Source organism: Podarcis tiliguerta (assembly GCF_965153285.1).
Source record: "Podarcis tiliguerta genome assembly, chromosome: 5".
NCBI classification, from domain to species: domain Eukaryota; kingdom Metazoa; phylum Chordata; class Lepidosauria; order Squamata; family Lacertidae; genus Podarcis; species Podarcis tiliguerta.
Genome location: NC_139538.1, coordinates 52,480,850 through 52,505,229, shown reverse-complemented (window position 1 = coordinate 52,505,229; position 24,380 = coordinate 52,480,850). Strand labels below are relative to the sequence as shown.

Below are 24,380 nucleotides of genomic sequence, written 5' to 3'. Positions count from 1 at the left end.
TTGAGTTCTGGTGAGTTCTGTCTGGAAAAAAAGAGCCCTGGTTGTATCGGTTCTAGAAGGAGAATTCTTGAGGTTGCAATCCTAAACATATTTTTTATACACACTTAGGCTGCAACCCTATACTCACTTAATTGGGATTAAGTCCCATGGAACCCAAATAGTAATTAAGTCTGAGTAACTACATAGAGGACTTCAGTGAACAGGAGTAAATTCCATCAAACAAAGTGGGCATAACTTCTGTGCCAACATGCATAAGATGGCACTACAAACTAAATTTACGTTTTCACAGCTGAAGTAGATTAAAGTGCTCTGTCACAACAAGTACATTAGAAAATCGAAGTTTTGATGTTAAGAAAGTGATGCGGAAGTGCATTGAAAAGTGTGGAACGAATGTGTGATGAAAAGGAAGGCATACAAAAAGACTACAAGGAAACTGGGATAGAGATTGTCTGAATGCTCATTGTCATATAAATTTCCTGCAAACAAATCAAAATGAATGCTGTATAATCTAACCGCCTTTGTGCAACCTAATCCAAGATGGATACTCAATAAACAAGAGGAACCTATAATCTGAGACTACCTGTTCATTTCATGTCCGACTGGCCTTCCCTGCCCAGTTTGAACACCAATGGAAATGTTATCTGAAGCACTTCTTGTGTTTCAAAAGTGGCTTGCTGTTCTAAGTGAAGAGGGGGGAAAGATTTAAAACTACACTGGCTGAGTGCAGTTCTCTAGACTGTGACGAAAATGCTCAACTCATACTTGTGTGGTGTGTGCACTGAAAAATCAATGTCATTTTCATCAAAGTAAACAAGTAAACTGTTTGGTTATAAAATACAGCATGAGTAGGCTGCATGCTACTCAAATGATTCTTCATGGCCCACTTCTCCCCAAGGTGTTTTGTGTTGGCAATTGGATTTTATTAAGCACCAAAGAATCCCAATGGTCCATTTGAAATAGTAAATTTACAGCTCTTGAGTCTTTGGGGGTAAGTTTGAAAATATGATAGCAGCTCTCATTATTTCTAGGCCTCTATCAAGGATTTCATTTCATTGGCTCAGGGGATTTTAAACATTTGGGGTTTAACAACACAGAACTGGAATGTAAAAGCAGCCCTACTCATAGCCCAAGCCCCAAAGCTACCAGTTCCAAATTTGCAGAGGACTGTGTAACAACAGGAAAAAATAGATTTCTGCTGTATGTTCCAATGCTCTGGGTGCTCAGAATTTTAGGACTACAAATGCAGATTAAGCTAAACAGGATGCTTAGACATGTGCATTTTGTTCCCTTTTATTTTTCCTTTTACAAATAAAAAATAAAAAATGAAGTCATAGGAACTACACTTTACAGTGAAAAACTCGTGAAGGAGAGTGGCTTCTTAACCCTTTCCACTCCTGGCTACTTTTTGCCACAGAGAACATAATAATAATCTGGGTACCCATATTTGGATAGCTTTCTCCCTCTCAGTTTAGGGCTGCAGCCTCTGTAACTCTGCATTTTGTATAACAACAAAAAGAAAAACCCCAGCTGAAAGAAAAAGAACATCTTGTATAATTTGGCTGCAAGCTCTTCCCTGTCCCAAGCTTCTCTCTGAAAAGCTATTGATTGTCCTTAGTCCTTTGCAGATTTACAATTACACAGCAGAATTTGACCAGCTAGATAGAGAATTCTTTTGTGGTTGACCTGTCTAGTGGTTTTCGTCTTAAGATTGGTTTTGTCTGTTGTCTTTGTTTCTACTGCTATTTCCTTTTGTCAGTATATTTGCATATAACGTTGCATAATTAGCCAGGCTTTAAAAGGAAAACAACAATACGTGAGCGTCTCAGACATAAGAGGGTGTTCGAAACGGGGCAGACCAATGCAAGCAGAACTGAAATGGGTCACAGTTGCCAAATTTCAGGTGTGAATCCCTTAAAAATATATATTCCTCCTTCATCCCTACTGCAGATATTCCCCCCAAAGTGTAGGGAAGAAGCCAGTGCAATCCACAACAGCAGGGATGGGGCAAATGTGCACATCCATCATATGCTTGTCACTGCATGCTTCTGGGTGCCTTGAATAGGGCTCACCCCACTCGTGAAGTTTATGGAATTGCCCTTCCAGAAGGGAGCGTTGCATGTATATATGGGTTTGGATTTGATATCCTGCTTTATCACTACCCGAAGGAGTCTCAAAGCGGCTAACAATCTCCTTTCCCTTCCTCCCCCACAACAAACACTCTGTGAAGTGAGTGGGGCTGAGAGACTTCAAAGAAGTGTGACTGGCCCAAGGTCACCCAGCAGCTGCATGTGGAGAAGCGGAGACGCGAACCCGGTTCCCCAGATTACGAGTCCACTGCTCTTAACCACTACACTACACTGGCATATTTACGTTTCAACGCTAACAAGGAAGCACTGGAAGGGGGCAGATGTCCTTAACTCAAATGTTGTTATGTTGGGAGACAATTAAGAGAAAGAAAACCATCCAGGGTCCAAACTATTCTAAACAAATATAAGAGAATGAGGATAACAAATCACACTAAACGTCCCCAAACTAAAATTAGGAGGTCTACGGGAGGTCTTCATTCTCCTCAACTGAACTCTTCCCTCTATTGCTATGGCTTCTTCAGAGGGTGAAATATTTCAGAGAGACATTCCTACACAGTTGTTAATTAACAGATTTATCTTGAAAATAGGAAAGTGGTTGCAATTATGGCCAAAGACCTGGAGCTTGTAGCTCATCTATTACTTAAACTGTTCAATCAGTGCTGAAGGAAATATGGTTATACTCCATGAAATTACTAACTGAAGATAATTAATAGCTCAGATTCTCATACCCAACTATAATGGCATGTGCAGAAATCATGCATGATATAAATTCTCTTACTGTACAAAAGTAGGCTATTGAAACTAAATTATGTCTCCACTACACCACACACAGTTTGAGTTTCTTTAAGCTAATGAATAGCTTCAGGAAAAACAAGACTATTGTCTTCCATAATTCATTCATGTCCCAGTTAGTTTATGTGAAGAGATTTTTGATGAAAATAATCTGCCAGATTGCATATTTTTCTACATTAATCTTATTTCCTTTGGAATGCATCTTACTAAATCATACTCAGAGTACATCCACTGGAATCAATGAATTCTTTAGTCATCTGTGGTACGGAAGTAAATCCATATATTCAGAAATGAATTCAATTACCAAGGTAGCCACGAATCACTTAAATTCATTGATTTCAATAGGTCTACTTAGTGTAACAATGACAAACCTAGACAGCATCTTAAAAAGTAGAGACATCACCTTGCCGACGAAGGTCCTTATAGTAAAAGCCATGGTTTTCCCAGTAGTGATGTATGGAAGTGAGAGCTGGACCATAAAGAAGGCTGACCGCCAAAGAATTGATGCTTTTGAATTATGGTGCTGGAGGAGACTCTTGAGAGTCCCATGGACTGCAAGAAGATCAAACCTATCCATTCTTAAGGAAATCAGCCCTGCTCAATGGAAGGACAGATAATGAAGCTGAGGCTCCAATACTTTGGCCACCTCATGAGAAGAGAAGACTCCCTGGAAAAGACCCTGATGTTGGGAAAGATGGAGGGCACAAGGAGAAGGGGACGACAGAGGACGAGATGGTTGGATAGTGTTCTCGAAGCTACCAGCATGAGTTTGACCAAACTGCGGGAGGCAGTGGAAGACAGAAGTGCCTGGCGTGCTCTGGTCCATGGGGTCATGAAGAGCTGGACATGACTAAACGACTAAACAACAACAACTTAATGTAAACTGAATGCAACCCTTCAACTTCAGCAGCAGAAATTCATACACACACACACACACACACACCATAGAGGATATGCTTCTAAACTTAGGAATGCTTCAAACATGCATATCATCACTTCACAAACTTGAATGTGCAGATGTCTCATCACAGGTAAACCACAGATAGAACTTTCCTATTATCTCACACAACCGCTAATGCAGGTGTTAAGTTCAAATATTCAGATATTACCTTGAAACATGTATGAATTATCCCATTTTATCTTCCCTCCATTATACCCTGACAGCTTTGCGAGGTATGTTAGGCTGACAGATAGCAACTGGTCCAAGGTGACCTATAACAGGATTTATGGCCAGGTTGGCATTTGAACCTGTATCTCCAATGTCCTAGTTGCTAGTACAACCAGTACAACCCAGTGGCCAAGTGCAGCACTAATTCAATTTCAACTCAATTCAATTCAATTCATATCTACTGTGTCAATCAAAATCAAGCTATCAATTTACCATGCAAGATTAAAGAGTGTGTGGTTTTCACATTTTATTTCTTATGTAAGATTTGCCCTATATAATTTAGCTTATGCCTCAATGGCACCTTCAAATTAGAACCATCCATTTCACACCACTAACTGGCTGCCTAATTAAACAAGAGATAAAACAAAATCATGAATGCAACCAGCTGGGTTAAGAAATGTACATTAAGTCATGTCTGCTTTCTGGAGTGTTGCCTGGATAATGCTAAAGCCATTTTTTTTGCACTACAAAATTGACCAAATAAGGAAGTTCCCACCTAAACATAAAATCTTCTTTAAAGTGATTTTGTTATGTATAAAATCCTGCAAGCAATTTTTTTCTTAGAGGTGTGTTCACCCAACCAGATATTGGCAGTTGCTCTTAAAAAAATGTGGAGTTATTGTCAAGGACCAACTGCTTCATAATTCTTACACGGTGAGTGCTTTTGAATACTGTAAACATATTGGGAATGGTTGGTATCTGCACAAAGAGGTTACAAGAGGAACAGCCCTGAGGTTACCATAGCTTAAAATGAAACTATTGTTGAATTTAAGAAGATAAGGGTGTAAGAAAAGCCTACTGGATCAGGCCAATGGCCCATATAGTCCAGCATCTCATATTGGCCATCCAGATGCTTGTGAGAAACCTGCAAACAGGACCCAAACACAAGAGCACTCTCTCCTTCTGCAGTTTCCAGCAACTGGTATTCAGAAGCATTATCACCTGGGACTGTGGAGGTAGAATGCAGCTATTGTGGCTGATAGCTTTATCCTCTATTACTTTGTCCAGTCCCAATTTAAAGCAATAAAAGAAGCGACCTAAAGAATAGCAAAAACATCAGAAGGCTATAGTCTTGGGCAGAACACAATGAGATAATTAATAATAATAATAATAATAATAATAATACTTTTTTTTATTTATATCCTGCCCTCCCCAACCAAAGCCGGGCTCAGGGTGGCTAACAATAAAATAATACAACATTCTAAAATCATTTCATTCTAAAATTAATTCAAATCAAATTGATGGCAACCATTGGGCTAGAGTTCTGTGAAGATTGCCAAAGGAGGGAGTCAGGCTGTGCCCTGGCCAAAGGCTTGGTGGAACAGCTTTGCCTTGCAGGCCCTGCGGAAAGATGTCAAGTCCCGCAGGGAAACAGATAATATGAGAGAGAGAGAGAGAGAGAGAGAGAGAGAGAGAGATTTTCACAAACAGCTCATCCAGCTAAAGAACTCTGGACAATTGCCCTTGTTTACTAATGTGATGCAACTTGCAGCCATTTCATAGGCTATAAGTTGGCACTGGCACAACACATTCCTACATTTGAGAGTCCATGAGAAAAGGCTATAATTTCTATGCAAAGGGGAGCTGGACAGCAGCCTCAACCAATATATCTGTGTCCAATCAGTTACACACTGAAGTGCTCTTCTGCTGTCCACTGATCATGGAAATATCCAACATGCTGCTTCTATATTTTAGATCTGTAATGTAGCGCAGTGTCAGTGTGATCCTATGTCCCTGCACTCAATTTATTTTAATTTTTTAAAGCAATATTATACCACTTTCTATACCCTCCCTAGCTATGGCAGCTACCCTGAGATTACTTCACTGGATTTCTACCCATCTCCAGTCTGCCCCATCTCTATTAAGCAATGCAATTGTTATTCAGGGACTTTTGAGTGAGGGGTTATGCTAGCTGACAGCCTGCAGCTTTCAACACCCCCTCGGAATTCCTTGCTTACATATTAGGTATCTTCCAATTAGCTCACTGATTAAACTGTGGGGGGGACACAGGCTTGTTAGGTATGATACACATAGCTACTGCTCATGGGCATACCTTCCCCATCCCCACATAAGGACAGGAAGCCAAATCCTTGTCCTGTGCAATGGACCAGAGTCAGGAGTTGCATACCCTTGGTGCTCCATCCCTGCAGGATGTGCAGCCCCTGGACCATGCGGTACCTAAACTCCAGGTATTCCAATGACTGCTCCCCACATCAAATGGGGGACACCTTTTGCATGGTCGTGTGCAGTCCCCCAAGATCCCAATGTTGCTCCCAGTAGTATGGGCTGGCTTCACCCTCCCCAGGCTGGATACCTGGAGGTCTCCGCCTACCTCAGCCAATTGCCCAATCCTGCCTGGGGAGGCATTGCCAAGGGATTGGCCAGGTGGGGGGGCTGCCGTGCCCACACAACAGAAGGTGAATCTCACCTGAGAAGTGTCAGTTGGCTCTAGAGCTTCTCCCACCCTGCCCTCCCTCAGTTAAGCCTTCTTGTGCACCTCTTCTCCACAGGTATGCGGGCGCTGCTACGTCATGGTCGCTGTTGAAGGGCCAGAAATTATTTTTTCTGCATTGGCAGGTCTTGCCTTCCCCGTAGCAAAACATCACAACTTTGGCGGTTTCAGGCCTTGGGCGGAATCCTTTAGTCTATCTTCCCTAAATGGGGGGGGGGGTGAAGCGGTGACCCAGGCCCCCCTTGTGGCGGTGATCCCAGGGTTCCCCGTTAAAGAGGTCTTCAGGGAGGCACGGGCCATATGCTGAGAGGTTGTCATTGCTCTCCCCTGCGATGGCAGCGAAACGGGGGGCGGGCTCTCTGCTTGAACATATGTTCTCCAGAGCCAGCCCAATCCCCACACATTCCAGATAACCCTGATGTCCCCCCGACTGGGGACTGGGAAGGATAGACGCCCAATGCCTGAGCCAAGGTCTCCCTACATCTGAAACTAAATAAAGTTGTGGCCAATTTTAATCCCATAGCACGTTGTCTCGAGTCATTATTCCACTCGGGAGTCACCTGAGGTTGGGGGGATTCCGCCTGTCCACGCAAATGTTTTCTGATACTCAGTTGCCTGCATTAGCATGGGAGGAATCTTTGCATCTTCTCATCTTAGCAGAATCCCAGGTGAGGAAATTCCATGTGACTCCAGTCTTCTCGCAGGTGGAGTGGAGTGATCAATAAACTTTATATTGGCTTTTAAAAACACTAGCAAAGGTTTTCTAGTGGTTTCAGTTAATGCTTGCTGTTTTATCATTCTTGGCAATAAAAATATAAAGTAATATAAAAGAGCATGTTTTTTGATCAGAAAGCATCAACAGAAACAGCACCCCTTATCAGTGCATTAACTTTCAGTTTCAAAGTATTATGTGTATTAGTGAACCTGGAAAAGCGAAACAGCTTTTCTTTTATAGGGACATAATTCTTTCAAAGAAAAAAAAATTCTACCTTAAAAAAAAACAGAAGTCAGAGTGCAGCCACTTCCACAAGCAAAGGACACGATAATTACTGTTATAGAAGTTATAGCCAAATACACTGATTACATGCTTTATCTTACTGTTTCTCATAATGAAAGACTCTGATGTGCTGTAGTCAACAGTAATTGCCACAACTATTATTCAGTCAATAGAACACACATAATGGTTAGATGAAAATAAACAGAAAGATTTAGTGTAAAGGGCTAAATCTTATAGCAGAAGAAATAAACAATGAGCAGAGATAATACCCCAAATAATGTCCTAATATTCAGATCTCAAGTGAGTGTTGTTGTTTTTAAGTCAATGAAGGTTTTTGGCTTCAAAAGCAATTGCACACTCTACCCAAAAGTCAACATATCGCATCAATGAATCTTTACTAATTGAAATATGTCTAAGAAAATTAAACAATTTACAGGGGTAAGGGGAATAAATTAAATCAGGCATCCCCAAACTCGGCCCTCCAGATGTTTTGGGACTACAACTCCCACCATCCCTAGCTAACAGGACCAGTGGTCAGGGATGATGGGAATTGTAGTCCCAAAACATCTGGTGGGCTGAATTTGGGGATGCCTGAATTAAATGATCTCATCAGAGGCCACACAATTATTGGCAGGAGTGCAGCATACACATTAGCCCCTTTATTCATCAATATTAGGGTATATAAACATTTCTCACAATGTTATTTTTCATTTACAAAGGAATTCAAAGTCTCCAAAAGTCAAGAGAAGTTCAACAGAGTGCCAACGTTAGGGCTGAAATTGTAACTGGGTGTTAAAAAACAGGGAATTCAGAAATTGTCTAGTAGAAAGGACATGGTTGATGGACAGGAAATAGCTTAATGCCCAGGTTAAAATATTGCACTCCACCCTGCCTGGATTGCAGAATCCCAGCTATGTGGAAGAAACCCTGGTAAAGTATATACATTGCATGCAGAATGTTGAACCCAGGAGGGAAACACCCCCATATTTTTAAAAAAATTGATTCATTGCAATGAAAAGCTAGACAGGAGGCACCAGAAAAACTCCAATTACTATAACCATTTTTAAACAGATGGAAGTTAATTAAAAACTCAGATCATAACTTTGAAAAAGAGACTTGTCAGGTTCTCATACTGTTAGAAAATTGGTATGCTAATTCAGCAGGAGGCTGTGCATATAATGCCCAGCAGATTGTTTTCCAACTTCTAATGGCAATACACATTCCTCCTAATCTTATTGGGGTGGCTTGCTGCTTTTGTGCCCTCCTTGTGATACAAGATTAGATGGACCTTTGCTCTGATTTAGCAGGACTTTAATCACTTCCTTTTAAATTCAACAGCTGTGTGTGTGTGTGCATGCAAGCAAGCAATCTGGGAACCCCCATATATTCCATGCATACTGCATGTTCACAAAAAAAGTATTTGAGAAATGGTTCATTTTTTCATAACACTGTACACATAATTACAAAGGTTTTTAGCTAGACCTTTCATAACAAACCACGCTTTAAAAGTTTAACATTAATAATTGCCCTAGAAGACATGCTTTTCAGAATACTTTCCAGTTGTATTAATAACACTGAGCCTTGTACATAAGCAGCTATGTTCAGACTTCCAGGCTAAAATAATCCAAGTGTTGATTTAGGTCACACTCAAGCCATTCATCTCCTCAGTTCAAGAATGAATGTGACTTCCCAACCCTCACAAGTAGCAGCTGGTGCCTGAAATCAAGTATTCACTGCAAGGGGCAGAAGGCATTCAGAAATGATGCACTGAGAAATCATTCCTCAATTGCTCAAAAACAGAGGGCTATTTACAGTAACAAAGAGTGGAGCTATTTTTTTAAAGCACCTCCCAGATTTAATTTCCAACCTTTTATCGCTGGACATCTGGTCAGCCTGGATTTGCTTTACTGCATGCAATGATGGCCTCGGAAGAGTTTATTTCCCATGCACTCTCACTCTGTGACATTGTTCAAAGCCAAAATTACACTTAACAAGAGACGCTTGTCCAGCGGAAATTCTCCAACAAATATTCGAAGAGTGACACATTATTAATTTGCTGATGAATTACCCTACAGGACTCAAGCCACATACCTCCCTTATGAAAGTATATTCTTGACTTGGCATGGATATTAGGACATTGATTACTTGAACCTGCCACAAGTCCAATCTGGAAGTACCATTTGACTATTCTGTTAAAGTACATGGAATGGTTGCCAACTTTTCTATCTTATTCAATTAAAACACATATACTGGTCTCTAGAGAACACAGGTGAGTACCCCTTAGCCTAGGGGCTGTATGTCCTCCCCTAGTGCTTCCTGAAGCAACCGCATCCATCTACCCATCACAGCTCCTTCCTTTCCAGTTGTTTCCTTCTTATTCTTCCTGCTTTAAAAATGTCCCCCTCCTCTCTTTCAAATGGGGGGAGAATACAAGTGCAGACCCAGGTAGCAAGAATAGCAGATAAAAAGACCAGTACCAGAAAAGTATCTATCAAAAGGAATTTGGAATAAAAAAAAGGTATTCAAATCCCATTTAAAAACCTTCAAAATAGAGGACATACAACATGATCTAGGAAGGGAATTCCATAGGCATTGGGCCATCATTGAAACCGTAGGGGAGAGAACAAAATATAGTGGTATTTTATGAGCTCCTTGGAGAAAGTGCAGGATAAAAATCTAACAACAATATATTTTGTTTTTACAAACACATTACATGCATGCTGAGAACGATCTTTATGGGGGGCCGTTAGGGGCGCATTGGAAGATGGCCAACAATACCATCTATCCGGCTAACACAAGGTAATTAAGAGGCTGATATGGGAGTATGCAGCCTCCCTTGTTACCCCAAGGGAATGGGGAACACTGCCTTGCCTGCTGTTGCCATAAATCACCCCCGGATTCGAAAGAAGGGGGTGAGGGCACTAGGCACAAAGCCCTTGTGTGGGTCCAGCTCTCCCTGATGCTGTCTCTGATTGTGCAGCTAGTTGCAGCAGCTCAAAATAAACAATTAGAAAAGAAGCAAATGCACATACTTCAAGTGAAGATCGGGAGTAAAGACTGCTAATTAAAGGGATCTCTGTGAAGTGGAGCGACGGGCTGGATAATAAATCAAGAAGACGACTCATCAAAGGATTGGTATGTTGGAGCGAAACTGAGAGAGGGGGAGGAAAAAACTTTTCTTTTTTTGTCTTATGTGAGTACCCAATAACCCTCCCCCCCAGAGAAAGAATCGTTGCAATTACTGATCACAAGCAGGAGATCAAGAACTGTGTGGAAATAAATTACTAATCAAAGATACGGCTTGTGGGAACATCAGGAAAGGAATGAAAGCTTTGTGACGCAGTTATAAATAGAGACTTGTTACGGCAGGCCTGCCCACAGGAGGATGAGGGGGAGGAAGACCATGGTTTGTTATTATATCGGAATGTGAGTTTGACCTGGCAGGGCCCCCTGAGAAAATTGATGACAGACTGGCAGTCCTGTGGAAATCAACGGACAGACTGTGGGAATGTTTTGTACGGAGGTGTGGAAATGGCGTCTGTCTTTTTTTTGATATGGCTCTTGGAGAAGCGTAAAATCCACACAGGATATAACAACGTTTGTTTTCAACCCACTTGTGAAGACTATCAGAGATCAGAAATAAAGGAATATATGATAACAACAAGAAGATGAGGAAAATAACAAAGAGACTATCTGGACAGAACTGTGTAATTAAAGCAGCAGCAAGAGAGATGTTTGGATCCCTTTCGGAGCTCGAAGTATGGGTACCCCCAACAAAAAATTAAAAATTTGGCTGTGTAATTTGGAATTAATGTGATTTGGAATTAATGTGATTTGATTGGCCTGTTAATAAAAATTATTTTTTTGAAAAAAAAAGAGAGAGAGAACAATCTTTATGGCTCTGTAAGGGAAATCAGTATTATTAATATTAACCCCATTTTGAAGATAGGGGAGAAGAGACTGAGAAATAAGTGGCTTGTCAAAGATCACTCAATAACTCCATGGCTGTTCTGACATTTGAATAGGGGCATGCAAAGCTCATGTTCTTAATCACTATGTTCAGTCCTTTGCTCTTAAGAAACTGATAGGCAATCAACATCTCTGTAAACAAGCAGCATGTTTTGAAAGACTGAGAGCCTCTTTTTGTATTCCTCTGCTCTCTCATTTAATTTTGTTTTGCAGCCAGCTGAACAGACACCAGCATCTATAAAAAGACTGACAGAGCACAAAATAAGGCCTTTCTTCATGAACCACACTTTTGTCAACTTCTGTTCATCAGTTTATTTCAGGGGCTACTCAGCTAATTGTCTTCCTATACATCTGAGGAACATCCAGCCTTCTCCCAGCAAAAAAGGATGGGCGGGGTATAAATAATAAATTATTATTATTACTATTATATAAAGAGAAACACTCAGCAATACTTCCTGGAATAAGAATAATACAAGGACAGGCTGACATACATCCGAGCAACATCCAGCCTTCCCCCAGCAAAAAAGGAGGTATATAAAGAGAAACACTCAGCAATACATCCTGGAATAAGAATAATACAAGGACAGGCTGACATATCAAACAGTCCCCATTTTAGCACTGTCATAATCAGCCTGCAAAGAAATCACCCTCATGTACACAAGAGGATGGACTGCAGATTTATGTGAAAGCAAACTATTCAGCAATTTCCCCTCCCTCTTTAAGATGTGAGATTTGTCTTGTTTTGCTTTCAGTAGGACCCTCTCCAAGGCATAAAGAGAAGAGGAAAATCACAGAATATTCGCCAACATTCTGTTACTATCCAAAAGCATGTCATAAAGACAGGCAATGAGATGCATTGCAATGTATCTCCCTTCCAATGGAGTTCATGTGAATGGAGGCCAGGACTTCCACGTCAGGTAAAGTGAGCAGGTTTTGCAGGCACTATAATACTGAACCCAAAAGCACTTTCTTCTTAGCATGTGATCAAAGAGCAGAACTCAAGGCTAACTTTGAAGTGAAAATCTGCCCCCTGGCTCTTCCTCCTCCCCTGCAACTACATCCAGAATCTCAATCCATTTATTTAGAAGGGATAAAGCCTAGAAGGCATTTTCTTGGGCTTCCATAGTAATGGATTTCTAACCTCACTACATGACTCTTCCCTTCTGCTGAGATGCTCATTGGATTCCTTCTTCTGGCGTTATGCAGCTTTCTCACTTCAGCTGTTAAATATTCAAAAGAACCGGAGAAGGTAATGCATGATCTGGCTCTAGGACCAAGGTGGGAAATGTTATGTAATATGTCAAACATGCCAATCCAATCCTTGCTAAACACCATCAAGAAAATGGAACCTCACATAGCAAGAATTTGATATTATGCACTAAGAAGATCATCTGCTTTCAACTGATCTTCTTTACTCATAGCATGTGACGTGTTAGCTTCATCTACAATTTCCTTCCCATGTTCAGACAAACCTGGGCTGGGGGGAGCGTTATATTTAATCATAGGAGACTGCTTTTAATTCTCCTTTCAAGAGACTCATCATGCATTAATCATGGCAACTGCCATTCTTTTCTGAGAGAGACAGCTTTGTTTTTTAAAAACCCTACTGTAAAAAAATGAAAACCAGCAAAAGAAGGGTTGTGTTGTTGTTGTTTCTGCAATATTTCCAAATGCAACAGGTGCTGGTGAAAAATTGTTGAACTAACCTTGAATGGTGTTTACAACAAGAGTGGGGAACCCTTTTCAATCTGAGGGCCACATTCCCTCACTGACAGATTTAAGGTAAGGTTACTAGATGTCCCCGTTTCCTGGGGACAGTCCCCAGATTTACAAATCAGTCCCCATACCAAATCCATTGAAGCTGAAAAGTGTCCCCGGATTCATTGAAAAAAATCTGGTAACCTTGATTTATGGGTGCCACATTCCAATAGTGGACAGGGACAAAGTACACTATTTTTTCCTGTAGTAGGCTATGTTTCAACTATGCAAAAGCCAGAAGGTTCTGCACATGCACATCTCTCTCTATTCTCCATCCAGGCAAGCAAGAGGCATTATTAAGAGTGAAAGAGCACCTTCCAGTCAGGGGGAAAACATTTGAGAAGAGTGTGGAGCGGGCAAGTGGGAAATGTGGCCTGAGGAGGGGGAAGGCCTGGGAAGAATCATGAAGGATTGATAGATTTAGCAGGCCACCTTCAGCACCCAGGCTTGAGGTTCCCTATGACAACACAACATATATTAGCAGAATGCCATTCTGTTGAATTAACTGGCTACAAATAAGACCAACCCTCTCACTTCCATCTCCTGCCTGGCTCTCACTTCTTTCACAAATTCACAGACTCACCCCCTCTTTTCCTGCTTCAGCATTAATCCATCTCTGGAGGGCCCAGACATGCCCTAGTGAAAACCATTAGGGAGATACTGGTTTGTCCAAAGTCAACTTTGCACATGCATGGTCAGTTACTGACAACTGCTTCTTCAAGAGATCCTATATATTTTGGAAAGGGGCGTCTCAGATCAAACTCCATCAAAAGCATGCATATAATTCTACAGCCCCCTTCATGGATCACTGCCTTGCCATGGCGAAGGGGCTTGAAGAACTCAGAGAAGCTATGAACTATGCCGAGCAGGGCACCCAAGATGAACAGGTCATAGTGGAGAGTTTGGACCAAACGTGATCCACCTGGAGCAGGAACCGGCAAGCCACTCCAGTATCCCTGCCAAGAAAACTCCATGGACAAAGACAACAGGCATATAAAAGATATGACGCTGGAAGATGAGCCCCTCAGGTCGGAAGGCGTCCAACATGCTACTGGGGAAGAGCGGAGGACAAGTACAAGTAGATCCAGAGCTGATGAAGCGGCTGGGCCAAAGCCGAAAGGATGCTCAGTTGTGGATATGCATGGAAGCGAAAGGAAAGTCCAATGCTGTAAAGAAAAATATTGCATAGGAACCTGGAATGTAAGAACCATGAACCTGGGTAAGTTGGATGTGGTCAAAAATGAGATGGCAAGAATAAACATTGACATCCTGGGCATCAGTGAACTAAAATGGACGGGAATGGGCGAATTCAGTTCAGATGACTATCATATCTACTACTGTGGGCAAGAAACCCGTAAAAGAAATGGAGTGGCCCTCATAGTCAACAAAAGAGTGGCGAAAGCTGTACTGGGATGCAATCTCAAAAATGATAGAATGATCTCGATACGAATCCAAGGCAGACCTTTTAACATCACAGTAATCCAAGTTTATGCACCAACTACTGGTGCTGAAGAAACTGAAATTGACCAATTCTATGAAGACTTACAACACCTTATAGAAGTGACACCAAAGAAGGATGTTCTTCTCATTATAGGGGATTGGAATGCTAAAGTAGGGAATCAAGAGATAAAAGGAACAACTGGCAAATTTGGTCTTGGAATTCAAAACGAAGCAGGGCAAAGGCTAATAGAGTTCTGTCAAGAGAACAAACTGGTTATCACAAACACTCTTTCCCAACAACACAAGAGACGACTCTACACATGGACATCACCAGATGGGCAGCATCGAAATCAGATTGATTATATTCTCTGCAGCCAAAGATGGAGAAGCTCTATACAGTCAGCAAAAACAAGACCTGGAGCTGACTGTGGCTCAGATCATCAGCTTCTTATAGCAAAATTCAAGCTTAAACTGAAGAAAGTAGGAAAAACCACTGGGCCGGTAAGATACAATCTAAACCAAATCCCTTATGAATACACAGTGGAAGTGAGGAACAGGTTTAAGGATTTAGATTTGCTGGACAGAGTGCCTGAAGAACTATGGATGGAGGCTCGAAACATTATACAGGAGGCAGCAACGAAAACCATCCCAATGAAAAGGAAATGCAAGAAAGCAAAGTGGCTGTCCAATGAGGCCTTACAAATAGCGGAGGAGAGAAGGCAAGCAAAATGCGAGGGAGCTAGAGAAAGATACAGGAAATTGAATGCAGAATTCCAAAAAATAGCAAGGAGAGACAAGAAGGCCTTCTTAAATGAGCAATGCAAAGAAATAGAGGAAAACAACAGAATGGGAAGAACCAGAGATCTGTTCAAGAAAATTGGAGATATGAAAGGAACATTTCGTTCAAAGATTACCATAATAAAGGACAAAAGTGGTAAGGACCTAACAGAAGCAGAAGACATCAAGAAGAGGTGGCAAGACTACACAGAGGAACTATACCAGAAAGATATGGATGTCTCGTACACCCCAGGCAGTGTGGTTGCTGACCTTGAGCCAGACATCCTGGAGAGTGAAGTCAAATGGGCCTTAGAAAGCATTGCAAATAACAAGGCCAGTGGAAGTGATGGTATTCCAGCTGAACTATTTAAAATTTTAAAAGATGATGCTGTTAAGGTGCTACACTCAATATGCCAGCAAGTTTGGAAAACTCAGCAGTGGCCAGAAGATTGGAGAAGGTCAGTCTACATCCCAATCCCAAAGAAGGGCAGTGCTAAAGAATGCTCCAACTACCGCACAATTGCACTCATTTCACACGCCAGCAAGGTTATGCTTAAAATTCTTCAAGGAAGGCTCAAGCAGTATGTGGACCGAGAACTCCCAGAAGTGCAAGCTGGATTTAGAAGAGGCAGGGGAACCAGAGACCAAATTGCAAACATGCGCTGGATTATGGAGAAAGCTAGAGAGTTCCAGAAAGACATCTACTTCTGCTTCATTGACTATGCAAAAGCCTTTGACTGTGTCGACCACAGCAAACTATGGCAAGTTCTTAAAGAAATGGGAGTGCCTGATCACCTCATCTGTCTCCTGAGAAATCTCTACGTGGGACAAGAAGCTACAGTTAGAACTGGATATGGAACAACTGATTGGTTCAAAATTGGGAAAGGAGTACGACAAGGCTGTATTTTGTCTCCCTGCTTATTTAACTTATATGCAGAATTCATCATGCGAAAGGCTGGGCTGGATGAATCCCTAGCCGGAATTAAGATTGCTGGAAGAAATATCAACAACCTCAGATATGCACATGACACAACCTTGATGGCAGAAAGTGAGGAGGAATTAAAAAACCTTTTATTGAGGGTGAAAGAGGAGAGCACAAAATATGGTCTGAAGCTCAACATCAAAAAAACGAAGATCATGGCCACTGGTCCCATAACCTCCTGGCAAATAGAAGGGGAGGAAATGGAGGCAGTGAGAGATTTTACTTTCTTGGGCTCCATGATCACTGCAGATGGTGACAGCAGCCACGAAATTAAGAGACGCCTGCTTCTTGGGAGGAAAGCAATGGCAAACCTAGATAGCATTTTAAAAAGTAGAGACATCACCTTGCCAACAAAGGTCCGTATAGTAAAAGCTATGGTTTTCCCAGTAGTGATGTATGGAAGTGAGAGCTGGACCATAAAGAAGGCTGATCGCTGAAGAATTGACGCTTTTGAATTATGGTGCTGGAGGAGACTCTTGAGAGTCCCATGGACTGCAAGAAGATCAAATGCATCCATTCTTAAGGAAATCAGCCCTGAGTGCTCACTGGAAGGACAGATCGTGAAGCTGAGGCTCCAATACTTTGGCCACCTCATGAGAAGAGAAGACTCACTGGAAAAGACCCTGATGTTGGGAAAGATGGAGGGCACAAGGAGAAGAGGACGACAGAGGACGAGATGGTTAGACAGTGTTCTCGAAGCTACAAACATGAATCTGACCAAACTGCGGGTGGCAGTGGAAGACAGAAGTGCCTGGCGTGCTCTGGTCCATGGGGTCACGAAGAGTCGGACACGACTGAACGACTAAACAACAACAACAATTCTACAGCCACTTCTCTAACAACACTGCTAATCTTTCAGCAATTTTCGCAAAGCAGATTACTTATTCATTCAAATGCAATGCACTTGAGTAGCTGCCACTCTCCGTGAATGCCTGACAGCTCTGCGTGCACAATGACAGTGTTCTTTTGCATTCTTCTGTACATAATTTGCTGGGTGTGTGTTACTGGTGCATCTACCTGCTCTAGTTTTTTATGTAAGTTTCTTTCTTCCTTTAAAAAACAACAACACAATAACAGTATCCCAACAGAAATGACAGGTGCTGAACAAAAGACTGCCAAGAGAGATGACAATCACAAAGGCTGCACTTCCTCCAACACATTATTTATTTCCTCATTTAAATTTATACAGTTACTTATCTTGTAAACCAAGCCTGAACAACTTGCGGTGCAACGTACTGAATGCAGCTCACCAGCCATGTATGATGGCTTATCAAGGTTCGAAAAACTCATGGCCTTCCAAAAAACAGGGACTGATGAAGTAGCTGGCAGGCTATTCTCAGGAGCACCTGGTAGAGAAGGGCAGAGTTCTGAACCTGGCCTCCCAAGGAGAGGCTTTGCTGCTGTATACTAGGATACTGAGTAGGTGGGGCAGCATAGTAGCAAGGTTGCAACAGTTCAGATTGGCAGAGCCAATCTGGTGCTCCCGCCAGCATGCTCAAACTGTCCTAACTTCGCTGCCACCCTTCACCATCCCAGTATGCAGTACTGAAGAACATTTCCTAGTCCTTTAGACCCAAAACATTTCTTTTTAAGTTGCAGCCCTGGACATTCCTTCGATCTCAAATCACTCTTGAACCCTCAGGAGGAATAAAGGCAAAAAGGGGGAGGGGAAGAGGTGAGGAAAAATGTGGAGCTACTTTGGAATGAACTTACAGGAAGAATGGATACTTGGAAAGCTTTTCCTGCCTTCGGAGACCACATCTGGATCACCTGTGCAGTCCATGTTAGACTTCATGTCTCCATCTGGAAAGCAGCGGTAAAAGAAATCGGGACGAGGTCTGCAAGGAACACCATGGACATTTGAAACGAAAAAGCAGCCATTAGTAAAACCTCAAAGTGATAATTACATTAAACTGACTGTTTACATTGAGGGAGTTCATTTCCTCCTCTTTTCTGTTGAGCAAGGGTGCTGCAAGAAATCAATTTACTTGGTGATTTAATCTAGAGTGCTCTGGCCATGAAAGTTGTTAGGAATTCTAACAGCCTACTACATAGTGTTGGTAAAGAAGTAGATGAGCCTCAGAGTGCAGAGCAGTTTCTTTAGAAAATTAACTGGATAGTTCAGTTATAAAGTACATTTACTATATATATCAGGGAAGGGGAACCTGTAGTCCTCCAGAATGTAGGATTTATCTAGCCTTATATAGCCGACAAGCTTAATTCTAATTAATGCATGAAGGGGTTAAGACCATAGAATAAGCTGTCCTGCCAGGCTTTGCTAGGTCACAACGTCTCACCTTGGGAGGAAGAGCTTCTAAACACTTTGTTCTCTCTCTTTCCACCATGTGAACCCTACCAGTAAGGAAGTCTAAACTAGATCATCCAAGTTAGGCGGTGTGGCTTAAGCAAACCATCTTTGTGTTTTTATACAAATGATTTAGAAGCATTTACAACTTTTGGAACCTAAGTAAAGCTGCCTGTCTTTTCTTGCTGCTGTATGGAGTAGCACCTGAATCTGACCTTTGAAGAGTTTGTAAGTAAACCATTTCTAACTTACCAAACGTGTGGTCTCTTTCTATGCTAAGGGAAGTGGAGAACTTTGGAAGCAATTTAGAATGTGATATTTTAAAGGTCTTATATTTCCACACTTTATTTTGTTGCATGTTTTGTTATTTTAAATCTCTGGTGGGGCTCTCACCAGAGAGTACTTGCCCCAAACCTGGATCTAGGCATCCAGGGAATTCACCTTTTATTCTATCATATCTATTTTCCCTTTTACCAAACCAACACAGACACTGCCAGACTTCAGCTTTCATTACCCTCATCCAGCATGACCAGCAGTCAGGAATGAGAAAGCTGTAGTCCAACATCATCTCTGGGAGCCTCAGTTTCTTCATCTCTGAAAAGCCCAGAACTGTGTGTGAGGGGGAAATGGAGAAAATTGTGGTATGGGCCCATATGTCATGCAGAAAGCACAACTAAATTCCAGATTATTATAAGTCTTTCTTTTAAGGCTGACAGAGATTTCAGCTGATGAAACCAAGCTAAAAGAGAGAGAGAGACTGATGTGAACCTAAAAATTATTATGGATCCCTCCCCTCCCCCCAAAATTCACTATTTTATAAGGGGCACCAGAGAAAGCTGAATATGTAAACAACAATTTATAGAAACAGTATGTATCTCACAGACACAAGAATGAAGAAACATTCAGGCAGGGGACAACTGTTCATAAATATTAAAGATCTTCAGCAAGCTAAGCTTTTATCTGCCCAACTCCTAATGAATCACTAGAGTGCACATTATCAAAATTCATGGGCAGAGAAGTGGTGAAAAAAACACCACACCCTCCTATTGCTCATGATGCTGACAAACTGATGCAAAACCATGGGTGAATGTCATGGGTCTTCCCAGCCCGCTGGCCACCACATCCCTGATCCATTCAAACTGAGTAACCCTGAGATGCTAATGTAAGGAAAACAAACCAAGCCTACGCTTTCCAAGTGATGCCCCCTTTTCACACACCAGAGAGAAGGAAGAGAGTAAGATTCCATTAAAACAAAGATGAGGAACCTATGGCCCTGGTCAGTGGTGAGGCCTATTGGGAGTTGTAGTCTAGCACTATCTAGAGCTGCTTTCTACAAGTGGTGTTCTCCAGATATTTTAGACTACAGCTCCCACCATCCCTGACCACTAGCCATGCTGATGGAGTTGTGGTCCAAAAAAGTTTAGAGGCATATCAGGTTGGAGAACGTGGATCTAGACAGCCAAGGTTCCCCAACGCTGAGTTAAGATATATTGCTGCAGCAAGTGTTTGAATGAAAAATAACTGGGATGGAGGGAGTAGGAGAAGCACAGAGCTTGACATCAGGCCCTCTATCTGACATTATACATAACAATAATCCCAAAAGGCCTTTTGAGGATTGTGCATAATGACAAGAGAATATACTAAATTCAGTTGATTAATGCATATTTCCCTGCTTAAAATTTTGCATATTGACCAAGCAATGTGCCACAATTCCCTCTGCACGTTCTGTGTGAGGCGGTTGTTAACTATTCAAATTACATTCCCCTTAACCATCATTTAAGTGACACTTCCTCTTTGACCTTTTATGTTCTTGCTACTAGTTATTTTGCAAAAAAAAAAAAAAAAAAGCCTAATGCTCTTCTAGGAAGAAATCTAACTATGTCCAGTCCATTCCACACTAACTTTCCATAATCTTTCAGTGTGGCTATGAGCTTGTTGCTGAAACTTATTTTCATGAGATTTTATTTTCAAGGACTATAAAATGTGGGGGTGGGGGGTGGAACTCTGGCTGCCAGATTGTTTTTTATAGCTTCTATCTGAGTACCCACACCTCCGAAGAAGTGTGCATGCACATGAAAGCTCATACCAATAACAAACTTAGTTGGTCTCTAAGGTGCTACTGGAAGGAATTTTTTATTTTGTTTCAACTACAGCAGACCAACACGGCTACCTACCTGTAAGTATAACTCCATTTATATTGTTCATTCTGTTGGGCATTTAAAACAATTGTTGTGATTCCACACTGGCCATATGAAAAAAAGGTTCATGGGAGGTAGTTACTGGAAGAAGGAATACTGGATATGAATACTGTTTCATAAGGGGACTGCATTATTCCTGCTTATGCACAATGAACGATTTCAGGTACAGAATATTAATACCTTCAGATGTGTTACTGAGCCCACACATACTAGATATTTCTAAAGAATAGCAGAACTGTTAGAACAAGCCATTAGTGTCTCCATCCTTTATATAGCAGTTTCCTATTCTACAAGGACAGGTGCTGCAATCATTACACTACCTTTGTACTAACTTTTATTTATGTAAACTTCCTGATTACCATGTCCAGTCAGAAGCGTTCATGGTTACTTGACAGATAGCAAAGCTCAAGTCAACAGTTGGAATATTCCAGGACTTACCTCCCCACAATTAATTTAATAGTGTTTGTGCAGACTCCGTTCAAAGCAAGAGCCAAGGAAACAGCTAAAAAACAAAATGAAACAAGAACATAATAACCCAGAACCACAGCATATAGAGCCAGATTCAAGTCAGTTGTTGCACTAGTGCAACAGGATATTCCACCCCACTCCTGTCCACATTCCCTCCCCAAATCTGTTCAAGAAGGTCAGAAGAACCCTCAGAATAGAGAGGGGAGATCATCCCTCCTGGCAAGCACTGAGGGAACAATCTTCTTAGCATGATGTTGAATTCCAACCATACATTTTAAGTGTTCAATATGTTGAGAACTCAGAAATAGATTGAAATAAGAGTCTTCAGTAAGGTTAACTCATAGCTTGTAAATATTCAAAGCGTGTGTGTGTGTATCACCCTTCCTTCAAAAATCACAGGGTGGTTTACAATCTAAAATATTGTATACAGGCTATTCTCAGAGAACCCACACTAAAATCAATGGGCAAGTTAGTCATTTCAGTAGATCTCCTCTGCGTATGACTCACAGTAGTCAGATACAACTCAAATACCCAATTGGTTTTCTTGCATCGTGGGCTTGTGTCTTAAAGTTGCCTCTTTATTGGTGAAATAGATGGGCACTGATGGAGCCCATAAGGCTCCTGATTTCTTAAGCTCTACCTCAATAAGAGATCTTCTGGGGTACGTTGGGTAGTCCCCCACACTCCTGAGGTTTGGTCAGCCTTTAACAGGGACTGTAGTTTAACTGCCAAATGCCTTACCAACAGAGGTGTGGCAGGAGTCATCCATGCTTTCTCATCTTTTAAACACTGGACTGCTTAGCAGGTCTTTATAAGTCTCATTGTTTCTCCAACCAGCTTTTATCAAATGTGTCTGTTCTTGTACCATGTTTTCAGGTTGCATATAACCTTGATAGCTTTCCTATAAAAACATGGTTTATAAATATCTAAATAAAGTAACACTACTAACCAATTAGGAATCTGGGTTTTGATTACAAAGTTACACTGGGAAGGTCAGCCCTGTACTGAGTCAAGGAGATAAGAGGAAAGTGGACAGGAGAAAGCATATGGGTCCCAGCAAGCCAGCAATCAAAGAAGCAACAACCAATAGCAAAATACCATCTAAGAATCTTCCATCCAACCAAAAGGACAGGCAGGGGATGTTGGTCAGTTCATTAATATCCAGAAAAGTTATACAGAAAACTGCCAAGTGCTGAGACCTACAGATCCTTAAAAGCGAAAGAAAGCTTCTCCCCAACTGCCTTGTGGCTTTGATTAAAAAGCATCCTGCAATATTTTGAGATAGGTCACTCAGGTGAGACTTGCTCCATGAGGTCTGGTGTTTTGTTTTAAAACAGGCATCCCCAAACTTGGCCCTCCAGATGTTTTGGGACTACAATTCCCATCATCCCTGACCACTGGTCCTATTAGCTAGGGGTGCTGGGAGTTGTAGTCCCAAAACATCTGGAGGGCCAAGTTTCGGGGTGCCGGTTTTAAAATCTCATGATGGCTCTCTAATTCAAGGTGATGATTTTAAAAGGCCACACAGTGAGACTTATGTATATTTTGAACTAACTACACCTGGAATCTTGTATATCCAGTGGCATGAAGACTGTGCCAGTATGAGAGAAAAGCCCACCAATAGCTTAGTATTCCCCATCTTTGAGCAAAATATGTGTGGCTTCTCACTTGTCATAGTATTCCAGTGGAGTTCTTGCTCAACAACAAGTTATTTCGTCTAGTATAAAAAGGCCTGTTTATGCAATACTAGAACAGTGTTTCATTCCCTCTGCTAACAAACTTATAGGGCTTTGTTACTCAGTGTTCCTTTCTGCAGAGTCATAGCACTGTGCAACACTGTTAGGTGGCAAGGAAGCACAGGGTCATCCAGCAATTATCTGAAGTCATTCAATTGTCCTGAAAACTTCTGAACAATCGTTTCTTAAGGGTTACTTGCCTCTCAAAGGATTCATTGGAAATGCAAGAATGCTGCAGCACAAGTATGTGGTATTACCTTGAGATGCTTCTGGTTTGAGGAGCCAGAATTAAATTAAGGTGCTGCCGTATGAATAGCATTCTTTCACTCTATATGCGCCAGCAGAAAAGTGCTGGACAGCTCCTAAGAAACAGCTTTCTTGTGTAGAATGTGGCAAGGCACTTCACACTTTCATGATTGAAAGTATCCTTTTTTGCAATAGAGGTAGACAACCCAAGTAATGAAGGCTACAGTGCTTAAGTTGACATTAAATATGTGCCATTCCAAGGAACAAGTTCCATGAAACAGCTTTGCAGCTGGTATGAAGAAAATAACTATGACCGGTAAATGAGCAGGGGATGCCAATAGTTTTGTGGTGGAATTGGAACTCTTCCACCCACAGTTCTTGTTTATGTTCACACTTCAAATGACTCAAGTAGGTACCTTGAAATAGTGGCATGAGAGTACGTCCTCAGTGACTGCTCAAAGCAAATGTGTCTTTTTCCTTGTGTAGCATTTGGAGTGGCCGTAAGATTTGCTAAAAAGCAAAGCCACTGAAAAGGCTAATGTAATAGGAAGGGACATGTAACTCTGGTGGTCTGGGCAAAAAAAGAGTGGAAAGGGGTAGAAAGGAGGGATAGAACTGGTTTGATGGCGTGTAGTGGGAGGTGACTAGATCTTTCCAGTCCCCAATTGTCCACAGGCTACTTTGACAGGTGATGCCACTAGCATGATAGCTGCTTCGCCTTCAAATGAAAGAGTACAATCATTTCTTCCTTGAAATCAAATGACACCTGCAAAGGAAGATCCATTTTATTCCCAAGATTAATTCAAATTGGGGATACATAGGATGATTTGAACTCTAAGTGAACTCCTGGATTTTTTGTGTACATACCAGGTGTGGGGATCCTTAAGCCTTTCAGAGGTTGCTGAAATTATTATTATTATTATTATTATTATTATTATTATTATTATTATTATTATTATTTGTATGCCACTCTGGGTGGCTCTCAACAGAATATTAAAAGCATGA

General features: G+C 41.5%; 1 protein-coding gene across 2 annotated transcripts in view; it reads right to left on the bottom strand.

Moving 5' to 3' along the window:
- The window catches only part of PLPP4 (phospholipid phosphatase 4), an 89,724-nt gene that overhangs the window by 26,583 nt on the left and 38,761 nt on the right, over nt 1-24,380 (bottom strand). For both annotated transcript variants that reach the window (XM_083439753.1, XM_083439754.1), the window contains exons 4-5: nt 21,364-21,427; nt 18,136-18,260 (exon numbers count right to left, since the gene is read on the bottom strand). In XM_083439753.1, the coding sequence (XP_083295879.1) occupies nt 18,136-18,260; nt 21,364-21,427 (189 nt within the window). The remainder of the gene's footprint in view (nt 1-18,135; nt 18,261-21,363; nt 21,428-24,380) is intronic.